Below are 21,402 nucleotides of genomic sequence, written 5' to 3'. Positions count from 1 at the left end.
TAACTTTATTGGACAGGGAGGGGTTAAGTGTGTCCTAGGGGCGTGATTCTAACTGTGTAGGGACATTCCTATTGGTGTAAAAGCAAAGATCAACCGTTCTACATAGTAGAACGGACAGATCTTCACTTTTACACAGGGAGAACTGACAGGCAGCTTGTTTACACAAGCTGCTCTGTCTTTCTCCCTTCACAGGAGCGATCGCAGTGTGACTGGTGGACATCGAGTCCGCCGGTCACACGCACTGACTTGTCTGTGAACGAGCCGCGGCGGGCGCGCGCCTCGGCGGGCGCGCGCCCGCCCGCGATAGGCTCGCAAGTCAGTGACAGGCGAGTGACGTACCGATACGTCACTCTGCCTGGCCGGGGCTGACCGCCGCAGTATATAGTCGTGCGGCGGTCGGCAACCGGTTAAGGTAATTTATTGTGGTTGGGTAATATATTGTGAATAGATGTGTAAAAAATCTATATGACCAAATAGATTGTTAGATATTCAAAAAAATGTTACTAGCTTAGGGCCAATCAAAAACAGACATGCCTAGCTTACAAGTGTTATATGTACTTTAACTCAGCAAACATTACCAGCTGATGTCATGAGGGGAAAAAATCACAACCTGAAAAACTGGTCAGCCATTCAGTGCATGAACTAAGACAGAATAGTGCGTACCTGTTCTCTTCTGAAGTGAAATCTGTCACTGATCTGGAGAAAAGAAAACACTTTCATTAATTGGTCATTTTTGCAAAGCACTAAAGTAAATTCAAGCTTATTTCTTTAACCTGAGAGCCCCTGAGAAGTTTTAGTTTATAGAACCTGTGTTCATTATATGTCACTGATTTTGCCTTCGTTTGAGTGAAATCAATATGCATACACTTGTACACAAGCACCGTAATCAGGGGTGACATTAGGGTATCAAATGAACACCATTTCATCACATGCCAGTTCTGGGAGTCTGTACAATGGATTGAACTGCTAACTGTTTACTAGAAAAACAGTGAACAGGACTGAGCATTTTGTACAGATGTGCTGTATCTTCAGGAGAGAGTGCAGGTTTTAGGTAAAAAAGGGTAAAACGTCCAAATTGAACAAACCTGCTGAGCCTAGACACTATAAGAAGAAGTAAATATGTCTGTGCAACTTCTCATTTATCCAGGTCATGATAGTAGTGGTTAGTCATATTCAAATGGGCCTTGCTATTTTCTCATATTCCCACACCAGTTTCAGAGTATACACGTCAAAATCATAGCCAATATGTCTGGGAAAGCTCTTATTTATTCATGGTATTATCTAGTAGTGGTTAGTCACATTCAGCTGAACTAGCTCCTAATGAAGAAGTGGCTTGGATAAGTTACAAAGCATGTCCAGTGGAATGTGACTAACTTCTACTAGATATATTTTTTATAATGGTCTGATATTCTTGATCATCCTCCTCCCAACTGGCCTAGAAAGCCCCATCTTTTCTCTTTTTGTGCTTCTACTAGATATACAAGGTATTATATTTGCCACTGTCGTAGTGCCATGTTAACTTGAATGTTGTGCTCTGAAAGTCCATGTGTCTATCAATAAAATATTGCATAAAAATGTAAATATATCATTCAATGCTACATGCATTGCAATGCCACTATACTGTATTTACAGAGTATGTTGTTCCTACAGAATATTTACACATTTAAAAATACTATGTGTTTGGAGACTTAATTGTTTATGTCTAAAATTATTTGTTTTTTGTAAACATTTTAAATTTCTTGAGGAGCCAGTACTCTTATGCTGGCCATACATGCACAGAATTTCGGCCGAAACATGTCCTTTCGGAAAGATTGTTTGACATTAGTGCGTTAGTGAACCCAACTTTGCAGATGATTTCGACCATGGGCCCAGCTAATGTCAATTGATCTGAAATGAAAACCTTTACCATTTCAAATAAAGTGTATATGTGTATATTATCATCGAAACAAAAAGAATATTCAGTCTTATATGTTTTTATTGTTATCGAAGGATCACTACAAACATGGAAACAATGATATAAATGAGTTTATTCTATTAGTTAGTGGACAAATAATCGTTCAATCTGCAAATAGCCAAAATTCTGTGCGTGTATGGCCAGCACAAAAGTGTACCTCTGGCAATTGTAAACTGGTTGGTAGTCAAGATGGCAGGAGTTTTTGCCTTCTTTGCAGAGTCTCAGATCCCAGGGGGCTCTATACAGAGAACTCCATTACAGCCCACATGGCCACCAGGTAGCCCCTTTTCATAGCCTAAAGCCGGTCATAGACGGTTTGAATCTTGGTCGGTTCACCAGGGACCAGCTGAGATTCGAACCATGTGATTGTACCCAAGTTGAACGATCGATCAACTTGGGTACAACCAGCCTGTCAGATTTTTCATGCAATTATTGCTAGTGGCTGTGTGTTCTCCCGGCCGGGACGGCTTCCTGAGTATCTCCCGTCGGGAGAACACAATAGCTCTGCGGGAGGGATTCCCCCATCAGCACTGACTGTGTGGTTGCAGGAAAGAAAATCGCTACATCTATGGCTGGCTTTACAATGTGATGAGTATCCTCACTGACTGACAGGAAAACACATGCAGAATGAAGGGATGGGTCTAAAACAGTTGTCGCCAACCTTTCAGACTTCACGGGCCACTAAACTCACAATTTTGAATCCCACTGTCCACTAACATGAATTTTACATGCCTTATACATACAATGCTCTGACTCTCTGCCCTTCCACACACACACACTCTCTGTATTACACTGCTGCCTTATACGGACTCATTATTGGATCTCACCTCCTTATCCAGCCATGTGCTCAAGCTCGGTGCTCCCTCCCATCATCTGTGATCAGAGCTGCCATTGAGAGGAGCCAGAACTACAGAGGAGGCATAGAGGGTATCAATGCACACTGATAGTACTGACTGTCAGCACACATTGAGAACATCACTGGAAACATCATTCGGCGGTATACATCCGCCACAATGTTGACTTGTGGCAGAACCCCTGGGGACCACCAAAAAGTTTTCATAGACCATAAGTGGACCATGGACCACTGGTTGGCGAAAAGATGGTCTAAAGGATGTGGATGTAAATTCAGAATTAACATGCTTAGCTCTTCATAAAATGTACTCACTGGAAACTGCAGTTCTTTTTGCTTTGTGGAAAATGTTTCAACTTCAGGAAATCTAGCAACTCTTTTGGAACCTCTTTGTTGAACCAAAGCACCCCCTGAAAAAAAAACAAAAAACCTGTGTAGAATCTGTCTGACACAATTCAATTTAGCCTAACCATTAAGTTAACGTCTCCAAGATGTCATGCTATACTACTCTATCCCACACCTCTATGTAGAATGCACACCTCAAAACTTCTTTATTCCGCACATTAATGTTTTCTGTATTCAATGTAAGGAAAGAAAAACTTCCCCAGGTTTCATCAGCCCCTGTATCTAACGGGTGCAGACAAGCTAGTACTAAATGATAGGATGGTGTAGAAGAAATATAATATGTGACAGTAGATAACATGCTCTCGTCCCACCCAAATGTCTTTTTTGTCATGTAATTTAACAGCTCCCTTTCTCTACAATCCCTGATAATGAATTCTGCATAATAGTCCACCTTCCCACCTGATAGCATTAACTCTTTATACACACACACAGCTGTTCTACAGGTTACCATAACATACATTTTTTTTTTCTAAGTACATCATTATCTGAAGGCTAACGTGTTTCCAACCATTTATCAGAAATTACGTGAAAACATTTATTTTCTGTTCTTCTTCAATGACACCAAATGGTGTTTAAGCTCTCTGTTTTCAGTTCCTTGTCAGTACTAGCCTCTTCCACATAGTCCTGAGACACAGCTTTCTTCTCCTCAGAAGACCACACTGTACAGTAATAGCATCCCAGGTCTCTTCCCCTTTCTGGCCATAAGACATGATGTGAGCTACCAGTAGTGTAGGTAGTAGCAATATATTGTGTGAAGTGAATGGTAAAGCTGGACACATATGTCAGCTGCCATTCCACTGTTCAGATTGCCTCATTTACCAGTAGGGCATACCTATTGGTCTGGTGGATGGCAGTTGGTGAAGATTAATCATGAAGTCAGGAAAAATCAGGCAACGGGTAACAAAGTAAAACTTAATCAGAGAGGGGTACAGACTGGACTTTCCATGCCAACAAAGCTAATACCAGACACTTTATAGTGTGTGCTCTTAAGCAAGACTTTTATTGGGGTATGGGTCTTTTCTAAGTTCTCTAAGCCATATGCACCAGATCCCATTGCGAGGTGACTGTTTCTAAGCTCGAAGAGCAGAGCTCAGCTGCAGTTCCCCCACTGGATGGGTAACAGTACAGGGTGTAGTTAGCAGCTAAGAAGTGTAGTTAAACTGCATTGTGCCATAATGGTGGGAATGATAAGCCACTAAGAGAGAACGTGGAGGAGGTGTTTCATCAAAGGGAGAAAATAAAATGCCACAAACTAAAAAAAGTGAGGAGGCAGTGGAATCAGTGGGAGGTCTACCCACCTGTATGTAAGCTTCCAGCCCTTGCCGCCGCTGCTCTTGGACCTTGGACATCCAGTTTGGAACTCGTTTAGATGGAAAATCTGGCACCTTGCAGGTCTTTTTCAACTGCACAAATACAAAATAATGTATATCATTCACCTGTGGACACACTCATGTAAAAATTATCTAGATACAAGAGCATAAAAATGTTATAATGCGCACAATATAACCTAATACATCAGCCTTTCTTAACCAGGGTTCTGTGGAAACCTGGAGTTCCTCCAGAGGTTGCTGGGGATTTTGTGGGCTGTAGCTGATTGACTTTTTATTAGATGGTGTCTGCATAGTTTTGGGGTCAATGCCACTTGGCGGTGTCAGCAGCATGACACTAAAGATCTTTTTAGCTGTACGCAAGGACAGCTAGCCACCATTGTAAAAGGAGCATTCTTCCAACTAGCCATCAAAGTAGGGAGCATTTTTCCCACTGACTACTAATTGATTTAGGCAAGGGTTCTCCAAGACCTAAAAATTATTTCAAGGATTCCGCTGGGGTAAAACGTTTGAGAAAGGCTGTACCACATGAATTAATCCAACTGATAAACCCAGAGAACCATATTTTTTGTCCACGTCACTGGTGGTTGTAGAGCACCTACCAAGGTATAGGGTGGAAGTGCAACAATAAAAAATATATATTAGAACAATGTAATTGTCTGATGGCCGAACACACCTCTTAGGCTTAGTTCCATGTAACCATAATAACAACATACAAAAGCAGTGGAAGGGGGGGGGGGACAGTGGAGGGGGGGGGGGCAAACCATAAAAAGAGGTTACTTAGTGGAACTAATGCAGCATGTATCCAGACCGAGTAAAAAGGTTTAAAGTTTATTTCAATCAATATATAAATTCATGATGTGTATGTATGAAATAAAAAGTGTTACAAAATGACAGCCATCACCACACCAGAGACAACATTGTCTACCACAATGGCTGGCTGATCAGGATGTGAATACTTCACTAAGCCTGTCAGTCCCCCTAAGCTCGCTCTTAAAAATATGAGAGTGGAGGTCAGTACTCTAAATAAGGTGCCAGCCCTACTTGTGACATTTTTTAATAATTTTTAATCATTGTGTTAGTCTAAGACAACCTTGTCTCTGGGGTGGTGAGGGCTGTCATTTTGTAACACTGTTTTTTGATACGTACACTACACATGATGAATTTATGTATTGATTGAAATAAAGTTAAAACTTTTTTACTCAGTCTGGATACATGCCGCATTAGTCCCACTAAGTAACCACTTTTTAGGGTGGTGCTTCTTTTTTCCCCCCTACTGCTTTTGTATAGGGTGGAAGTGCAAAGCATTTCTAGTGCCTATTTTATCAATCCATAACTAAAAAAAATCTCAGTTACCAGTTTATGGAGTGCATGGAATTCACTGTAACGTCGATCCAAAGAATGTCGGCGGCCATTGAATAAGACACTGATTTTGAAGACCTGGCAAAAAATTACAGCAATAGTAAGAAAACAACAGTATTATGTTTTTTGCTTATAATCCAACATGTATGAGAATAAGCTGATCACAGAACTGCTGGCACCAGCTGCTCTTAGTAAAGACCACAGGCTGAATAAAACATGTACAAACCCATCCAAACCACATTCCATGGCACCATTGTACAAATCCCATGTAACATTAAGTCACTCGTTCTGTGCAGTAAGGGGAAAAGGCTCAATGCCAATGGCTCAATGCAGACAAGCATTTCTGCATTATTCTGTTGTGCTTTATCATAAAAAAAGGAACAGAATTATTTGTGGCCTTTGAAGCTAAAGGGCCTGTTCACTTGCAGTGCTGACTACTAGAGCTGAAAACTTTGGTTGTATACTGACCTTGATTCTGGAACTGATCTTGCTTGGATGCCAAACAATTATTTTAAAAATGCAGTGCTTAAAGTTGATCAAGCCAAAGTTCTGTCAAAACGTGTGTATTACAAAGTCAGAAGTGCAACACTAGCTTACCATAATTTGCCTTATCCTGACTGTGCAAAAACTTCATTCGGCACAGAATTCATAAATTCAGAGCCGGTTCACACTCATGCGGCTGCGTCGTTCGCATGTAATGTCGGAGCGCACTGCTCCTTCATTACATGCGATCGGCTGTGCGGTGCGAGTTTAGCCATACACTTTGTATGGCTAAATTCGCACCGCACCCGCAGCAAACACGCACAGGACCCTTTTTTGCAGCCGCATCAGGATCGGATCGCACAGCGGTTCACACTTGTGCGATCTGATCCTGTGCGAACTGCAAGATCGCACTGCGATATGCGATCAAACTGGGGGTGTCGTTAAGATTACATTGACACCCCCAGCGTATCGCATATGGCAGTGTGAACTGCCGGGGGTGCGTTTGCGATGCGGGAACAGGCTGCGGATTCGCAGCCTTCCCGCATCGCATAAGTGTGAACCGGGGCTAAGACAATGCAATGAAACACACAGTAATGCTAGGACGTAACAAGGTAGCTAAGAGTCTCATTTAGTAAACCTACCACTAAGATGACTGCTTCTGACATGTAATCTCTGCCTTAGGTCACGTCATGTGACAAATGTTAACAAAAGTTTTTTCTATTACTGGCTTTGAGCTAAATGGGCTCCACACCCAAACCAAGCATTATACATACAGGACTTTCTTAAAGCCAGGTTAAAACTGTAGGGTATAGGATTGTGTATATGAATCTTTTTTTCTTTCTATTGGTTGAACTAGATGGGCTTGTGTCTTTTTAACCTGACTATGTAAAATCCCACCAGAGTTTTTTTTTTAAATACATAATACCTATTTACAAACTTTGTTTAGCTAATGAGGAGCAGCGAACTATCAGGGAGATTTCATAGACTGTATTTAACTAGCTGGACAGGAGGATATTGTTTTTATATATGTAATTACAATTCCCACAAATACTGCTACTTGGTGGTTATGGCAAAAGTCCAGACCAAACCATGGGTCTAATTTAATAACAAGAAACAAACTAGCATGATGTGCAGCAACCAACCATGCAGCTTTCACTGGTGACTACTGTAAATTGCTAGTAGCCATTTTTTTGGAATAATCATTACAACAATTCATTGAGCACTGTTATTGTTCTGGCACAGCAATGGGATCACCACTATGTAGGGATGATTTCTGAAAAGTGCAAGTTTTGCCTGTAAGGCCTCTTTCACACGGCCACTCCGGTTTTTTGCTCTGCTGCGGGACTTTTTTTTTTTTCACGGAGCGGAAGACACTTGTGTCCTCCGTTCCGTATGTCCGCATATCATCCCATCCGTTTGCGGATGATATACGGACATAATGTAAGTCTATGGGCATTGCGGATGTCAGCGGATGACACCGCTGACATCCGATTATGCTTCCTTTCCGTTTTTTGAACGGAGGAAAAATAGGGTTCTGTTCCGTTCAAAAAAACAGAACAGAACTGAAAGGAAGAAAATCGGATGTCAGCGGATGGTATTCCGCTGACATCCGCAATGCCATTGACTTACATTATGTCCGTAAATCATCCACAAAAAAATAGGATGATTTGCGGACATACGGAGTGCCCGTGTGAAAGGGCCCTAACTCCCAAAAAACTATTCTCTAACTACCATGAAAACGAGACATGGCTTTTGTTGCTGGCAACAAAGATACTTTAGTTCCAACAAATTAGCTTCTTTGTTTATGACTAAAACCGATACTCTGGTGCTGAGTTAGCCAGAGATCTCTATTTATATTTTCTGATTACCCAATGCTTTCATTTGGCAGGAACAAAGACCCTCTCCAGGAAAAGATTACAAAGAGGTGTCCACGTGATATACTTGTGTAAACTGTGCCCAAGACACTTGTCATCCAAAATTCCCAGATTGGCTGTCTATTGAACATCATCATATCTGCTCAGCTATAAGGCTATCCAAAACTATGGGCTGTGCTCTAAAAAAAAAAAAGTCATCTATGAAAGATAGTTTGTACATATAATTTTCACAATTATTCTGGCTTTGTCACTTGTGTATTTTGGAGAACGAACACTTGTTTCATTATCAGGCTCTACTTCCTTGGTTATGATTTGCTCATCTTGTTTTCTTGCTACCAGTCTAAAAAAAGCCATCCATAGACAGATAGAAATGTTACCGGTTCAGCAGGAACTGTCTGAATTTCGATCCATCTATGGGGCAGGTTGGTTGTACTGAAGTTGATTTATCACTCAATTTAAAGGGATTGTAAAGGCAGAACGTTTTTGTTATCTTAAAGCATTCTATGCCTTGAGATAAAAAGCCTTCTGTGTGCAGCAGGCCCCCTAATTGTCGGTTCACACTAAGGCGACACGACTCTGCACGACTTCGGGGGCGACTTGTGCATTACCATGCACCACGACTTCGGAGCGACTTGCATAGACTTCACTTAATGGAAGTCTATGCAAGTCGCTCCGAGGTCGCCCCGAAGTAGTGCAGGACCCTTTTTCTAAGTCGGAGCGACTTGTGTCGCTCCTATTAGAACGGGTCCTGTAGCGGTCAATGGACCGCGAGGGAGCGCGACTTGTCAGGCTGACAAGTCGCCTGACAAGTCGCGGCAGTGTGGACCGGCTCTTAGTGCCAGTTCCCACTGGTGCAATGCGGGAACCTTGCAAATCCACTGCGGATTCCCACATCGCACCCGACTCACAGGCAGTTCACACTGCCATATGCAAACTGCTGGGAGTGGCAATACAAAGTTAATGACACCCCCAGATTAGTCTGCATATCGCAATGCGAACTGTCGATTCAGACACAATCTGTATGGCTGAATTTGCATTGCACAGACATTGCATGTGATTTGTAGAGCAGTGCGAATCACATGCAATGTCTGCCATCGCTATAGTGTGATCCGGCACTAATACTTACCTGAACCTATCTTTGTCCTGCGATGTTGCAGGAGTTTCTCAGCTGCCCGGGACTCCCCTCCTCATTGTCTGAGACAGCAGTGCAGCACGATTGGCTCCCGCTGATGTCAAAGTCAGTCAGCCAATCAGGAGAGAGAGCGGATGGGGAGGGGCCAGGTCACAGCTGTGTGTCTAAATGGACACAGGGAGCTGTGAGTCTAAATGGACACAGGGAGCTGTGACTCAGCTTGGGTGCCCCCACAGCAAGCTTCTTGCTGTGGGGGAACTCAATAGGAGGGTGGGGCCAGGAGCACTGAAGAGGGACCCGAGAAGAGGAGGATCTGGGCTACTCTGTGCAAAACCACTGCACAGAGCAGGTAAGTATAACATGTTTGATATTTAAAAAGACAACTAGACTTTACAATCACTTTAATTACAATCAGACTGTTAGGTATTTTTCGTATAATATCTGCTCCGAGTTATAGCCAGCAGCAGTTTAGGTGTAGTCTGACAGCAAGGAGATCTCCCACTGTCAGAACATAATAGCACAGTGGAAGGGATTCCAATCGAATCAAGTTATTTTCTTACCTTCAACCCATGGCCAGCATCTCGGGCCGGTGCAAGGATTTTTGCTGTCCTAGGCAAAATAAAAATTGCTGCCCCCTGGAAAACATATTAGTTTTCCTGGCACTGCAGGACTCTGTAGTGCCCCTCGCCCTAACACCCCCCATCCCAAGTTAAAACCCCTTCAGTGATTTACCTTGGGGCTGGGTCAGGATCCGCCTACTCTCCTCCCCCGCCGATGTCAGCCGGCGGAGACCTAAAGCGCATGAGTGGCAATGGCAACGCACATGCATTAGACCATTAGAGGAGGCTAGTAAATATAAAGAACAAAGGATAACCAATACTCCCAACCAGCCCAGGTGAACAATTGATAAGGAGCAGCCTCAGACTACATGTCTCCAGTCTCCACTATACCCTAATGTATTTTGCCCCACTCACTGGGGTTTAGTCATAGGGCGTGTGGTATGGTGGAGACATGTAGGCTGAGGCTGCTCTTTATCGTTTGTTCACCTGGGCTGGTCGGGAGTAGTGGTGATCCTTTCCTCCTTATATTTACTAGCCCTCTGGATTGCACCCCATGTTCTAGCACACAAGGATAAAATTTCACCTCTACTATGACTGGTGACAAAAGCTATATAACATTGTCCCTTTTTTTTTTTTTTTTCAAAAAATTGTCCCTTTAAGTCCAAAAAGACCCATGTACAGATGCATAGTCTGCACAAGTGGTTTGTCTGCCCATGCATAAGAACATACAGCATCCATGTTATACAGTTTCTGGGCAGTCTGCACTAAAATGTCATCTCAGGAGGGAGGAGCAAATAGAAAGAATCAGAATCAATGGTATTGTGTGACTCACATTGTGATAGAATGAGGTGTTGTAATGCCTGACAAATGTCTGTCTCAGTAGTACAGTCTTTCAGACCTAGCAAGTAGGGAGGAAGCATGGCAGATGTTCAAGCACGTACCAAGTGTCGCTTGTGAAGCCTATGTGAATGAAGCTTAGGTCTTTTTAGCATGCGTTGCCCAAGGTATATGATTTCTTGCCAGGATCTAGTGCAGCATTTTTCAGCCTTGTTATTACTGAAATAACTTCCCAGTTTCAGAGAACCCCTGCTAATAATTACTATATCGACTACAACTCATAAGTGTGATGTTCAGTGGAAAGAATGTCCCTTACATTGGTGTTCAGTGGGAAGAATGTGCTTTATGTTTGTGGTAGTATGAAACCCCTCCCCATTACAGATAGTCTAAAAAGATCATGGCGTCGGTGGTTACTTCTCTGAGAGTCAGAAAGTGTTCATTGCTCAAGGAACCCCTAGTAACCTCTAGGAATCCTAGGATTCCACAGAACCCTGGTTGAGAAAGGCTAGTCTAGAGGGATCCCTAGCATCTTCCTTGTTCTCAGCCCTGGTCTGGAGTCATTTGCTTTCTGAAACTATAGTTGTGCAGGAGGGTCTGTTTGCTGCCAGCAGTTTGTGATCTGTTTCCCTTGTGGACTACATGACTACAACACCGAAATCCTGGTGTATGGCTTCTGGCAGTGAAGACATCAAGTCAAACAGGACTGTAAAGCAGATGTCTTCACTGTTCTCACTTGATGTTTGCAGTTACAATGCAGATGTAGACAAGTTGTATGTAAAGAGAGCAATCTTTACACTGCCCTGGAGCCATGAAAACAGCCCTCAAAGGACAACAGAAAATGGAAGACGGAATAGGCTATATTGGCAAAGGTATCTGGTATCTCTGGATTTATATACTGTATAACCTAATATGTTGTAAAGTGCATGTAACCCACCACCTTGTAAAACAACCTATTCAGTTTAAAATAGAAATGGAAGACAAAATGATTGTGTATGAATATAAACATTATTAAAAACACCCCCCCCCCTTTTTTTATAAATGATCACATAAGCTCTGTTCTCAGCTGCTGGGGGAGGAGAAATAGCAGCTCACTGAGCTTCCCAGTGAAAGGCTGTGTGCAGAGAAGGGGGTGTCAGGACAAGTCTGATCATTGGAGGAGAGCAGGCTGAGTTCCCAGCACAACTAGAGAACTGACCATGCTGCACTCTCTTTCCTAGTGTGGTAAACTGAAGTTTAGGAGGCGTTTTTATCAGCAGCTCCTGAACTCTCCTCTATTTTTATCTTATATGTAAACGTACACTCTGTAGTCTATAGTAGTTTAGAGGCAGTTGTGGTTACAGGCATATTTTTGAAAGCAGAAAAATCACGTTCAGGACTGTAGTTTACTGGCATTTTAAACGCCAAATGCTTGTAACCACTGTAAACTGCATTTATGCGCAATTTCGCTTATTAGCGTTTTTAAAGGGGAAAACATTTCTAATCATTTTTAAACATATAAAAATGTTGAAAAAACACAAATTTCACCACATGCTGTTGCCTGCATCAATGGATGAGTCTGGTCCTCTCACACAATTTTCTGTCTTTGGAGCCTCAGCAACATCAGAAGCATTTCCTCACACATGATGGGATCCATAGTGAAAACACAAAAAATAAGACCACTATCTACAAGCACACTGCTCTCTCTGCCGCTGCTCTTTCTTCTCTCACAGAATGGATGAAATAGGTAATCTACTTGTTTTTCATGCTTTGTGGGCATTTAAAAAACACGTCTAACCTCAAATGCTCATAACTGCTGCTAAACTTGCATAAACACGTATGTAAAAGCTGTAAAACTGACGTTTTTCAGTGTCAGTTTGCAGCTGTCAGAAAAGGTTTTCAACTAAATTTAAATGGGACTGCAAGCAATCTATGGTGGTGTAAATTTTAGGATGCGCTAGCACTGATCACTCCCTTGTTGTGAGTGTGTTGTGAATGAAATAATATAAATATATGCTGCGCAAACTTGTGTAGCTTATATTAATAATAAATAAATTTAAACAAATAATGAATTTGTAGTGAAAAAATTGTATCATTCTGTGTAGAAAAAATAATTTTAATAAAGCCAGTTTACAAGACGTCACTTGCGCCATGTATATCTTTCTTCCTATCCACGTGAGCCATCCAGGAGGGATAGGAGCACACTGACAGCATTTAAGAAAACGCAACCCCGCATCCATATCTATTGGATTGAGCACAAGGCCATTACTGACCAAGCTTAAGGGCGAGGTCATGGGCATAAAGGTGAAGCACCCACCTGAAGGGGGAGGGGGAGCACAGAGATTGGAGGTGAAATCAAGTCTGCTCACCATATTTGAGCACTGGTGATTGGGATTTATCTCCATACAGAGGAGCATACTTTGTTTGGACATTTATAATTTGGATACCAGGCATAAGGAATTGGACACTAATTCACTACTTCACTTTGCATGATTTATATGCATTTGAATATTCATTGTATGGTTATATTGCATATAGAGAATTATTAATTGTGTTTAAATTCCATTTAATCAGTGCATAACTGTTGATATATACACATATATATATTTTTTCTACACAGAGTGATACAAATTTTTCACTACAAATTCATTATTTGTTTAAATTAATTTATTATTAATATAAGCTACACAAGTGTGCGCAGCACATATTTATATTATTTCAAAGGTTTTCAACTGCCCTGTGTACATGACCCCTGAATAGGAAAGCAGAGGGACTGGCAGGAACACCGGGGATTTTACACAAAGGAAGCAATACAAAGAGAACAGGATACTTTTTTTTATACAAGTACATGGTACTGCAGCCACATATCAGGAATATGAAATGTTTGGTTTACATATTCTGTTGATGTAACTTTATCTTTTAACCAAAATCATTTGTACCGATTGTAGCACGATGAGTATTGAGTGTGACATGTTATATTGAAATCATCATTCAATAAGTTAGTTACCTGATTACATATTTTGTTTCTTTTCTTGTGAAATATAGGGCATCATCATAGTAAAGTAAAAGTAATATGAATGAAATAAATAAATGAATGACAACTAAAAGAAAAAAAAGTTTAAGACAAAGCTATTCCAGGTGAAGGCCCTTTTACCAGCCCATGTCTGATCTGAGTCACAGGAATTTATCTGGCACATCTGTACTTTCCCATCTCTCTGTGTTACTGTGTTGAAGCTCATGGAAGTAAATCCGCTAAAATAAAAAAATCAGATAACTCATGTGCTTTCAGCATCAAAAGAATGCATCACCGCTGGCCTCAGAGAAAGGAAAAAGCAAGATAGACTGATTTATATGATGACTGCTCTACTGATCCCTACATGTTACTATTGAAATATGTGTTACTTACAGCTTACTGTCCCTTTGGCTGCCCATAAGTAATTTTAAACACTCCTCCACTGTGACTAATAAAGCCCTCTCCTTGACATAGAGCATGTTTCCAGGAGTTCTTATATAGAGTTCTATAGGAATTTTTGTCATCACTCATCTTATCCATGACAAAGAAGGATTGTTTGACCCCTGAATTGCATTGGTTACTGGTTATCTTTCATTTGTCTCAATTTTATAAGCAATAAATGATTTCAGATTTTTAAGAAAACCATTTGGCACTCTTTTTTGTCGATTCCCTCTTGCAGACAGAAACAACGCTTTTTTTTGTTATACCAACTGGTACCTAAAGCCCTTCTCAGCAGTCATCCCTGGGGAAGTGGAGAGAGGATTGTCTGGAATTTCTTGACTGATCACTACTGTTCCCTAGAGACAAAGCCATTTCTGCAGGTTTTTTTTTTTCTCATTGTTTAAACATGATTGGCTAGAAGAGTGAATGGACACTAAGCAGTATCAGAACAATAGCCATACCAGGTGGCTGTTAGGGGTGGAAGGGGTGACTTACTCCCTGTGACATTTCCAATCAGGAAGAGGGGGCCTTCAGAATTGTCACTCGTTATGGATTGCAGTTTCAGGCTGTGCGGTAATGGGCCATACACACTATAAGATTTCTGAAGACTTTTTCCTTAAGGGCCCTTTCACACGGGCGTTCCGCATGTCCGTATATCATCCTATTTTTTTGAGGATGATATACGGACATAATGTATGTCAATGGCATTGCGGATGTCAGTGGATGACCATCCGCTGACATCCTATTTTCGTCCTTTCACATCTGTTCTGTTTTTTGGAACGGAACAGAACCCTATTTTTGTTCCGTGTAAAAAACGGAACGGATGCAAAATTGGATGTCAGCGGTGTCATCCGCTGACATCCGCAATGCCCATAGACATACATTATGTCCGTATATCATCCGCAAACGGATGGGATGATATGCGGACATACGGAGCGGATGACACAAATGTCATCCGCTCCGTGAAAAAAAAAAAAAAAGTGCCGGAGCGGATCGCAATGCGGTCCGCTCCGTGTGAAAGAGCCCTTAGACTTACCAAAACCATATAATTAATATGAGGTCAAACCTAAACATTTTCAATTTGTATGCAATCTGGCAGGCCCTTGCACTACATAGAAAAGGTAAATCTGAAGGAAATCTAACCACAAAAGTTGGATAGTGTGTATCCAGCTTAAGGAGAAATTGTTTAGCTGTATTAAGCTGGCTATACATGGATTGAAATTCGGCTGGTTCAGCATGGACCGGCTGAATTTCCATCCATGTTTGGTTGTTCCCACTTGACAGAAGTTGATAAGTTTAACAATTCTGTCTGTTGAACAGGAATGTTGGAAAACTTCTGTTGATGAGCAGCTGCAGCCAATCAGCTACAGTCACTAATCAATGTATTCTGATGGTGGAGGAGTCCCTGCTGTCAGAATCCAATGTGCCAGTGGGGAGGATTCCTCCAACCACCATGCTTGTGTGGATGGGGGAATCCATTCTTTTTTTCTTTTTTTTTTTCAATCAGCCAGCAGAAAATAATTTATGGTTGGCCTTAGAAGTGTAGATTTATTACCCTCTGAGCTTCTGGTCATCCTGGCCAGCACTGAAACCCTGTACACCAAACACACTAAACACTAAATGCAGTGTTCACCCTGTCCAACCACAGCACATATCGGCCTGCCATAGACTTTGACAGACTGCAGGCAGTGGGGCTGACCTCTGCACCTATGCCTCCTAGGTGCACTAAAACAGTGGTCACCAACCAGTGCTCCATGGAACACTGATGGTCAACAAGAAAGTATTGGTGGTCCCCAGTGGCTCTTCCACAAATGAACATTGTGCACTGTGGCAGATGTATACCGCTCAATGTTGTTTCCAGTGTTGTTCTCAGTACTGTCAGTGCGCATAGCTACTCGATGCCTCCTCTGTAGTTCTGTGAAATCAGATGGGAGGTGTCGGGAATAGTGGAGAGAGCGGAAGGTGAAAAAGTAGGGAACTTCAAATGGCAGCGCTGATCACAGACTTTGGGAGGGAGCACGGAGCTTGAGCACATGGCTGGATAAGGAGGTGAGATCCAATGATGAGTCTGCGTAAGGCAGCAATGTAATGCAGATTGCGGGGGGGGGGGGCACAGAGAGCCAGAGCATTGTGTGTATAAGGCATATAAAATTCATGTTGGTGCTCCGCTGGATTCAAAATTGTGAGTTTTGTGGTCCGTGAGGTCCAAAGGCGACCACTGCACTAAAACACTGGCATTGGATGGACACAAACTAAGCGTCTAGTTTGCAAGAAAGCAAGCTATTTTGTTCCATTACAGATGACGAGCACCAAGAGCCTATACATATTCCATGAAGTACTAGTAAATCTACGAATAATCAGTTTTCATATATATCCTGATGAAACAACCAAGCCAGATGATTTGAGCATGGTCAACGAAACCAGGCTGAGCACTTTCAAACCTCAAAAGTGATCACAATTGCTCAAACATATTTTCCCACTGATAGCTAATTGTTCTCTGTGAAGAAAAGAGAACAAAGCTTTCTCTGCATGTGTGAATTAGAAAGATGATCACAGCAGGTCTGGGAGGCTGATGCGTCATTCATTGAAATGTCTCACTTCCCATTATTATCTCCAAGACATTTGACCATCTCTGTTACATAATTAGCTTTGCTGACAAAAACACATATCCATTAAGTTCAGCCACAAAAAAATGAATAAAATAAAGAGGAAAGAAAAAGACCTTACAGCCTCAGAACTCTTATCACTAGCTTGCCAGCCCGAGGCTCCTAATTCTCACTGCTATCTGCATTATGTCTTATGGCCGGAATACACGATAAGAAAATCGGCCAAAAATTTCCATTCAGCGAAGGATCGGCTGATATTCTACTCGTTAATGCCCAGCCATCAGTGACCGATATCGATATTGTGAACGAAAAATCCCGCTTGAAAAAAACGAAAAATTCTGTCGTCTCGTTTGCGAACGAACGATATTCTATACGTTGGTGTTAAGGTCGTTCATTTAAAATCTGTAGAACATCATCACGCATGCACTGTTTCGATGGTCGGCGGTCAAACGGTTAGGCGATATTCAGCCTGTGTATGTTGGCAACGTTTTCGACCAAGGAACACTTTTTCATAAGTCGGTGGTCGAATGATCGGGCAATATTCGGCCCGTGTATTTCAGCCATTACAAGGTGAAGCTTTGTCATTCAGTTATTTAGTCAACTGAAATCAAGTAAACAATTTGGGCTCATTTAATAAGAAAATGAAGTACATTGATCATACATAAAAAGCTATGATTAATGTTCATATCAGGGCTGGATTTAGACCTTGGGGGCCCAAGGTACTTCAGGTATAATATACTGAATAAAATTATAAATGTAACACTTGTTTTTGCCGCCATTTTTCATGAGCTGAACTCAAAGATCTAAGAAAACCGGGATTCATCCGTGAAGAGAACACCTCTCCAAAGTGCCAGACGCCATCAAATGTGAGCATTTGCCCACTCAAGTCATTTACGCGATGAACTGCAGACAGGTCGAGACCTCGATGAGGACGACGAGCATGCAGATAAGCTTCCCTAACACGGTTTCTGACAGTTTGTGCAGAAATTCTTTCGTTATGCAAACCGATTGTTGCAGCTGTCCGGGTGGCTGGTCTTAGACTATCTTGGAGGTGAAGATGCTGGGTGTGGAGGTCCTGGACTGGTGTGGTTACACGTGGTCTGCGGTTGTGAGGCCGGTTGGATGTACTGCCAAATTCTCTGAAACGCCTTTGGAGACGGCTTATGGTAGAGAAATGAACATTTAATTCACAGGCAACAGCTCTGGTGGACATTCCTGCAGTCAGCATGCCAATTGCACGCTCCCTCAAAACTTGCGTCATCTATGGCATTGTGCTGGGTGATAAAACTGCACATTTTAGAGTGGCCTTTTATTGTGGCAATAATCATGCTGTCTAATCAGCATCCTGATGTGCCACACCTGTGAGGTGGATGGATTATCTCGGCAAAGGAGAAGGGCTCACTAAGGCCCCTTTCACACGGTGCCTTTTTCAGGCGGACCTGATCGGGGGAAGCTGATGTCAGCAGAGACATCGCCGCTGACACCAGCTGCTATCTGATTCCGATCCTGTCGGTGAAATCCGGATGGATGGAAACCCTATTTTCTATCCGTCCAGCGGATCGGATGGGATCGGATGAGAATGGACAGGCGGTCTGTTCTCATTTGATCTCCCCATAGAGGACAGCGGGGATCTGACAGCTCTGTCTCCGCACACAGAGCAGAGACGGAGCTGTCATCCGCCTGCTCAGTGGGGATCGGCGGATCGATCCCCTCGCTGAGCAGAACGGACTCCGTTCCGTGTGAAAGGACCCTAACACAGACTTAGACAGATTTGTGAACACTATTTGAGAGAAATAGGCCTTTTGTGTACATAGAAAAAGTCTTAGATCTTTGAGTTCAGCTCATGAAAATGGGGGCAAAAACAAAAGTGTTGCGTTTATAATTTTGTTCAGCGTATTTACAAAAACTCTCTTTATTCTAAACTTGGCATCTGATAAATCTTCAATAACCTCCTAAAACTGTATCATCTGTAGATCCAGTAGGCACAGAGCACTAAGTTTTTCTATGGATCCTTGTGCTACGCAGATAATTCCTTATCAGTGATGATTTACCAAGCCTAGGTTCAGACTGCTGCGTTGTGGGACACCGCATGTGATTCACACAGGAATCGCACCGCATTCCTGTGCACATCACATGCAAAGTCTGTGCGGTGCGATTTGAGATATACATTTTGTATGGCTCAAACCGCATCTCATGTGCACCAAAATGGTGCAGGTCCCTTTTTTCCCGCACATGAATCACATTGCTTGGATGTTCACACCCATGCGATCCGATCCTGGCAAGCACACTGCATTTTGTGAGCTGTTTCAGGGTGTTGTTAATCTAACATTGACACTCGCAGCAGATCGCATGAGTGCCGTGAGATTGCAATGCGATGCGGGAAACACACAGGATTCACTGTCTTTCCTGCATTGCATCAGTGTGAACCAGGGCTGAATGATCTCTCTTCTGAACAACTGGGGACCAGCCATAGGTGTGCGCAGCCTATTGCATTAGGGTGTGCACCCCAAAGTTTAAATACACATGCATGTGTTTGCCTACATGAATTTGGCCCCGGTACATTACTCTCCCTGCTGGCAAAGTGAAATAGAAGTGTGTGGCACTTCTCTTATGGCAGAGCAGGTCCGAGGGACATCTTTCCCATCTCCTCACTGGCAAACAGAGCGATAATGCTAATGTGCCCTAGGTGATTAGGGTGTGCCCAGGCACACCCGGCACACACTGTGCGCACGCCTATGGGACCAGCATTCTGAAATATATTCTAAGAGGTACATTAATGCTGACCAGACACCGTTAGAATTCTGTTTGAAAAAATGTTTTTTCATTTGTTTTTTCATGTCCCTTACATTGGTAGTGGTAAGTGGGAAGAATGGCCCTCTTACAGGGGTGGCAAGAATGACCCCTAGCCACCCCTGCAGGTATCCTGGTTGAGAACAGCTGATGCAGTACATGGTATATGTGGTAAAGTCACGCACATACATCCCTTGCATGCATCCAAAGTTGATTAATAACATTCAAACTATTGGGACGTTAGCCAAAAGAAAACTGTAGGTGCTTTCTAACTACATTTGTTGAGTCACTGATGGTACTACCACGTGCTCCGATGAAAGACTTTTCAGAATTTCTGTACGAACATTCAAACAAACCTCTAATGCTGTATGGCCAGCATTAACACTTAAGCCTCATAAACACAATAAGAATATCGGATGAATGATTGTCCTTTTTTTTGTATGCTAGTCTTATACTGAAAACCAATAGGTTACTAAACTTAAGAAAATTCTCGTTAGAATACAACTTCGGAACTGATGTTTTGTATTGTATTTTATTGTAATGTATTCTTTAATTTCCAAGCAAGCGTGGTCTTGGTCACATGATTTTTTTTGTACAAATACCATACTAATTACACGAAAATCATTTGTGTTTGTCCCTGATATTTTCACATCAACTGTTGTGATCAGCTCTCAAAACTGTGTATTAACAATCAGATTGTCAGACAATTGCTCCAAAAGCTGTATTTTTAGTCAGATTTTATCACCATACTGTACTAGGCCTAGGTACTAGGTAGAAAGGTTAGCAAGTCCTTCATCATGGAGTGAAACTTCCTGCTGAGATGGATGAGACAAACTGAGCTTACCAAAGGCTGCAAACTTTATTCTATAAGGCCCCTTTCACACATGCGGTTCGTTCAGTTCATCAGTTCAGTCACGTCAAATGTATCAGTTTTCCATCCGTTTTTCATCAGCTGTCATCCGTTTTTCGTCAGTTGTTATCCGTTTTTCATCCGTTGTCATCCGTTTTTCATCCGTTGTCATCCGTTTTTCATCCGATCCATTTTTTTGACGGGTGAAAAATAGGGCATTCACCCGTTCAAAAAAATGGACATTGACGTAAGCGGGTGAAAACGGATGTTAACGGATGATCATCCGTTGTCATCCGTTTTTACATAGAGATACATTGATGTCCGTTTTTCATCCGTCAACGGATGGATGAAAAACGGACAAACGGACAGCATGTGTGAAAGGGGCCTTTATGACAGTCACACATTTAAAAAATGCATGACATGTCATTATGAGGTTGTGTGCACACACGCACGCACGCAATGGCAGTGATCAATGAGTGTCCATTGCTAGAAACATAAACAAATGTCCATATACAAAACAGTGAAATGGTAGACTCTGGATTCAAATCCGTGTGAAATCCCAACACCAAATGAAAAAAGTGACTGGTGTCTCAATTATCCAATATGGTGACAACCCCGTGTGTGCTATTCCCTCACCTTACAGCTGTAAAGTTACAGCGTAGATATCTTTAAGCTGGATGGTGTTATCTTTTCAGGTGCCTCCAGGGGGGTTTCCTAAGGCAGCCTCGTCATCGACTGATGACCCTCTAAAGTAGGTGATGTCTGGTCAGCGATGGGTTCAGTAGGTGGTCCGGATATCGCCTCAATATGAATGGTGTTTAAAAAGAGGAAGGCTCCACATAGTGTGATAATGTTTCCCAAATTTTATTAAAACAGCTAAAAACACTCACTCTGAAATATTAAGTAGGGCTAAAAATCCACGAGCCGGGAGCACCTCCTCT

At 42.3% G+C, this 21,402-nt stretch overlaps 1 protein-coding gene across 2 annotated transcripts in view; it reads right to left on the bottom strand.

The window, feature by feature from the left end:
- The window catches only part of SNX22 (sorting nexin 22), a 50,088-nt gene that overhangs the window by 14,551 nt on the left and 14,135 nt on the right, over nucleotides 1-21,402 (bottom strand). Inside the window, exons 2-5 of one of the 2 annotated variants that reach the window (XM_082254935.1) lie at nucleotides 5,894-5,977; nucleotides 4,508-4,612; nucleotides 3,120-3,214; nucleotides 664-696 (exon numbers count right to left, since the gene is read on the bottom strand). In XM_082254935.1, the coding sequence (XP_082111061.1) occupies nucleotides 664-696; nucleotides 3,120-3,214; nucleotides 4,508-4,612; nucleotides 5,894-5,977 (317 nt within the window). The remainder of the gene's footprint in view (nucleotides 1-663; nucleotides 697-3,119; nucleotides 3,215-4,507; nucleotides 4,613-5,893; nucleotides 5,978-21,402) is intronic. The other variant, XM_082254936.1, reaches the window with a different exon arrangement.

The sequence above is a fragment of the Pelophylax lessonae genome, assembly GCF_965119305.1.
Source record: "Pelophylax lessonae genome assembly, chromosome: 4".
In the NCBI taxonomy this organism is placed as follows: Eukaryota; Metazoa; Chordata; class Amphibia; order Anura; family Ranidae; genus Pelophylax; species Pelophylax lessonae.
This window is presented reverse-complemented; position numbering and strand designations above follow the sequence as displayed.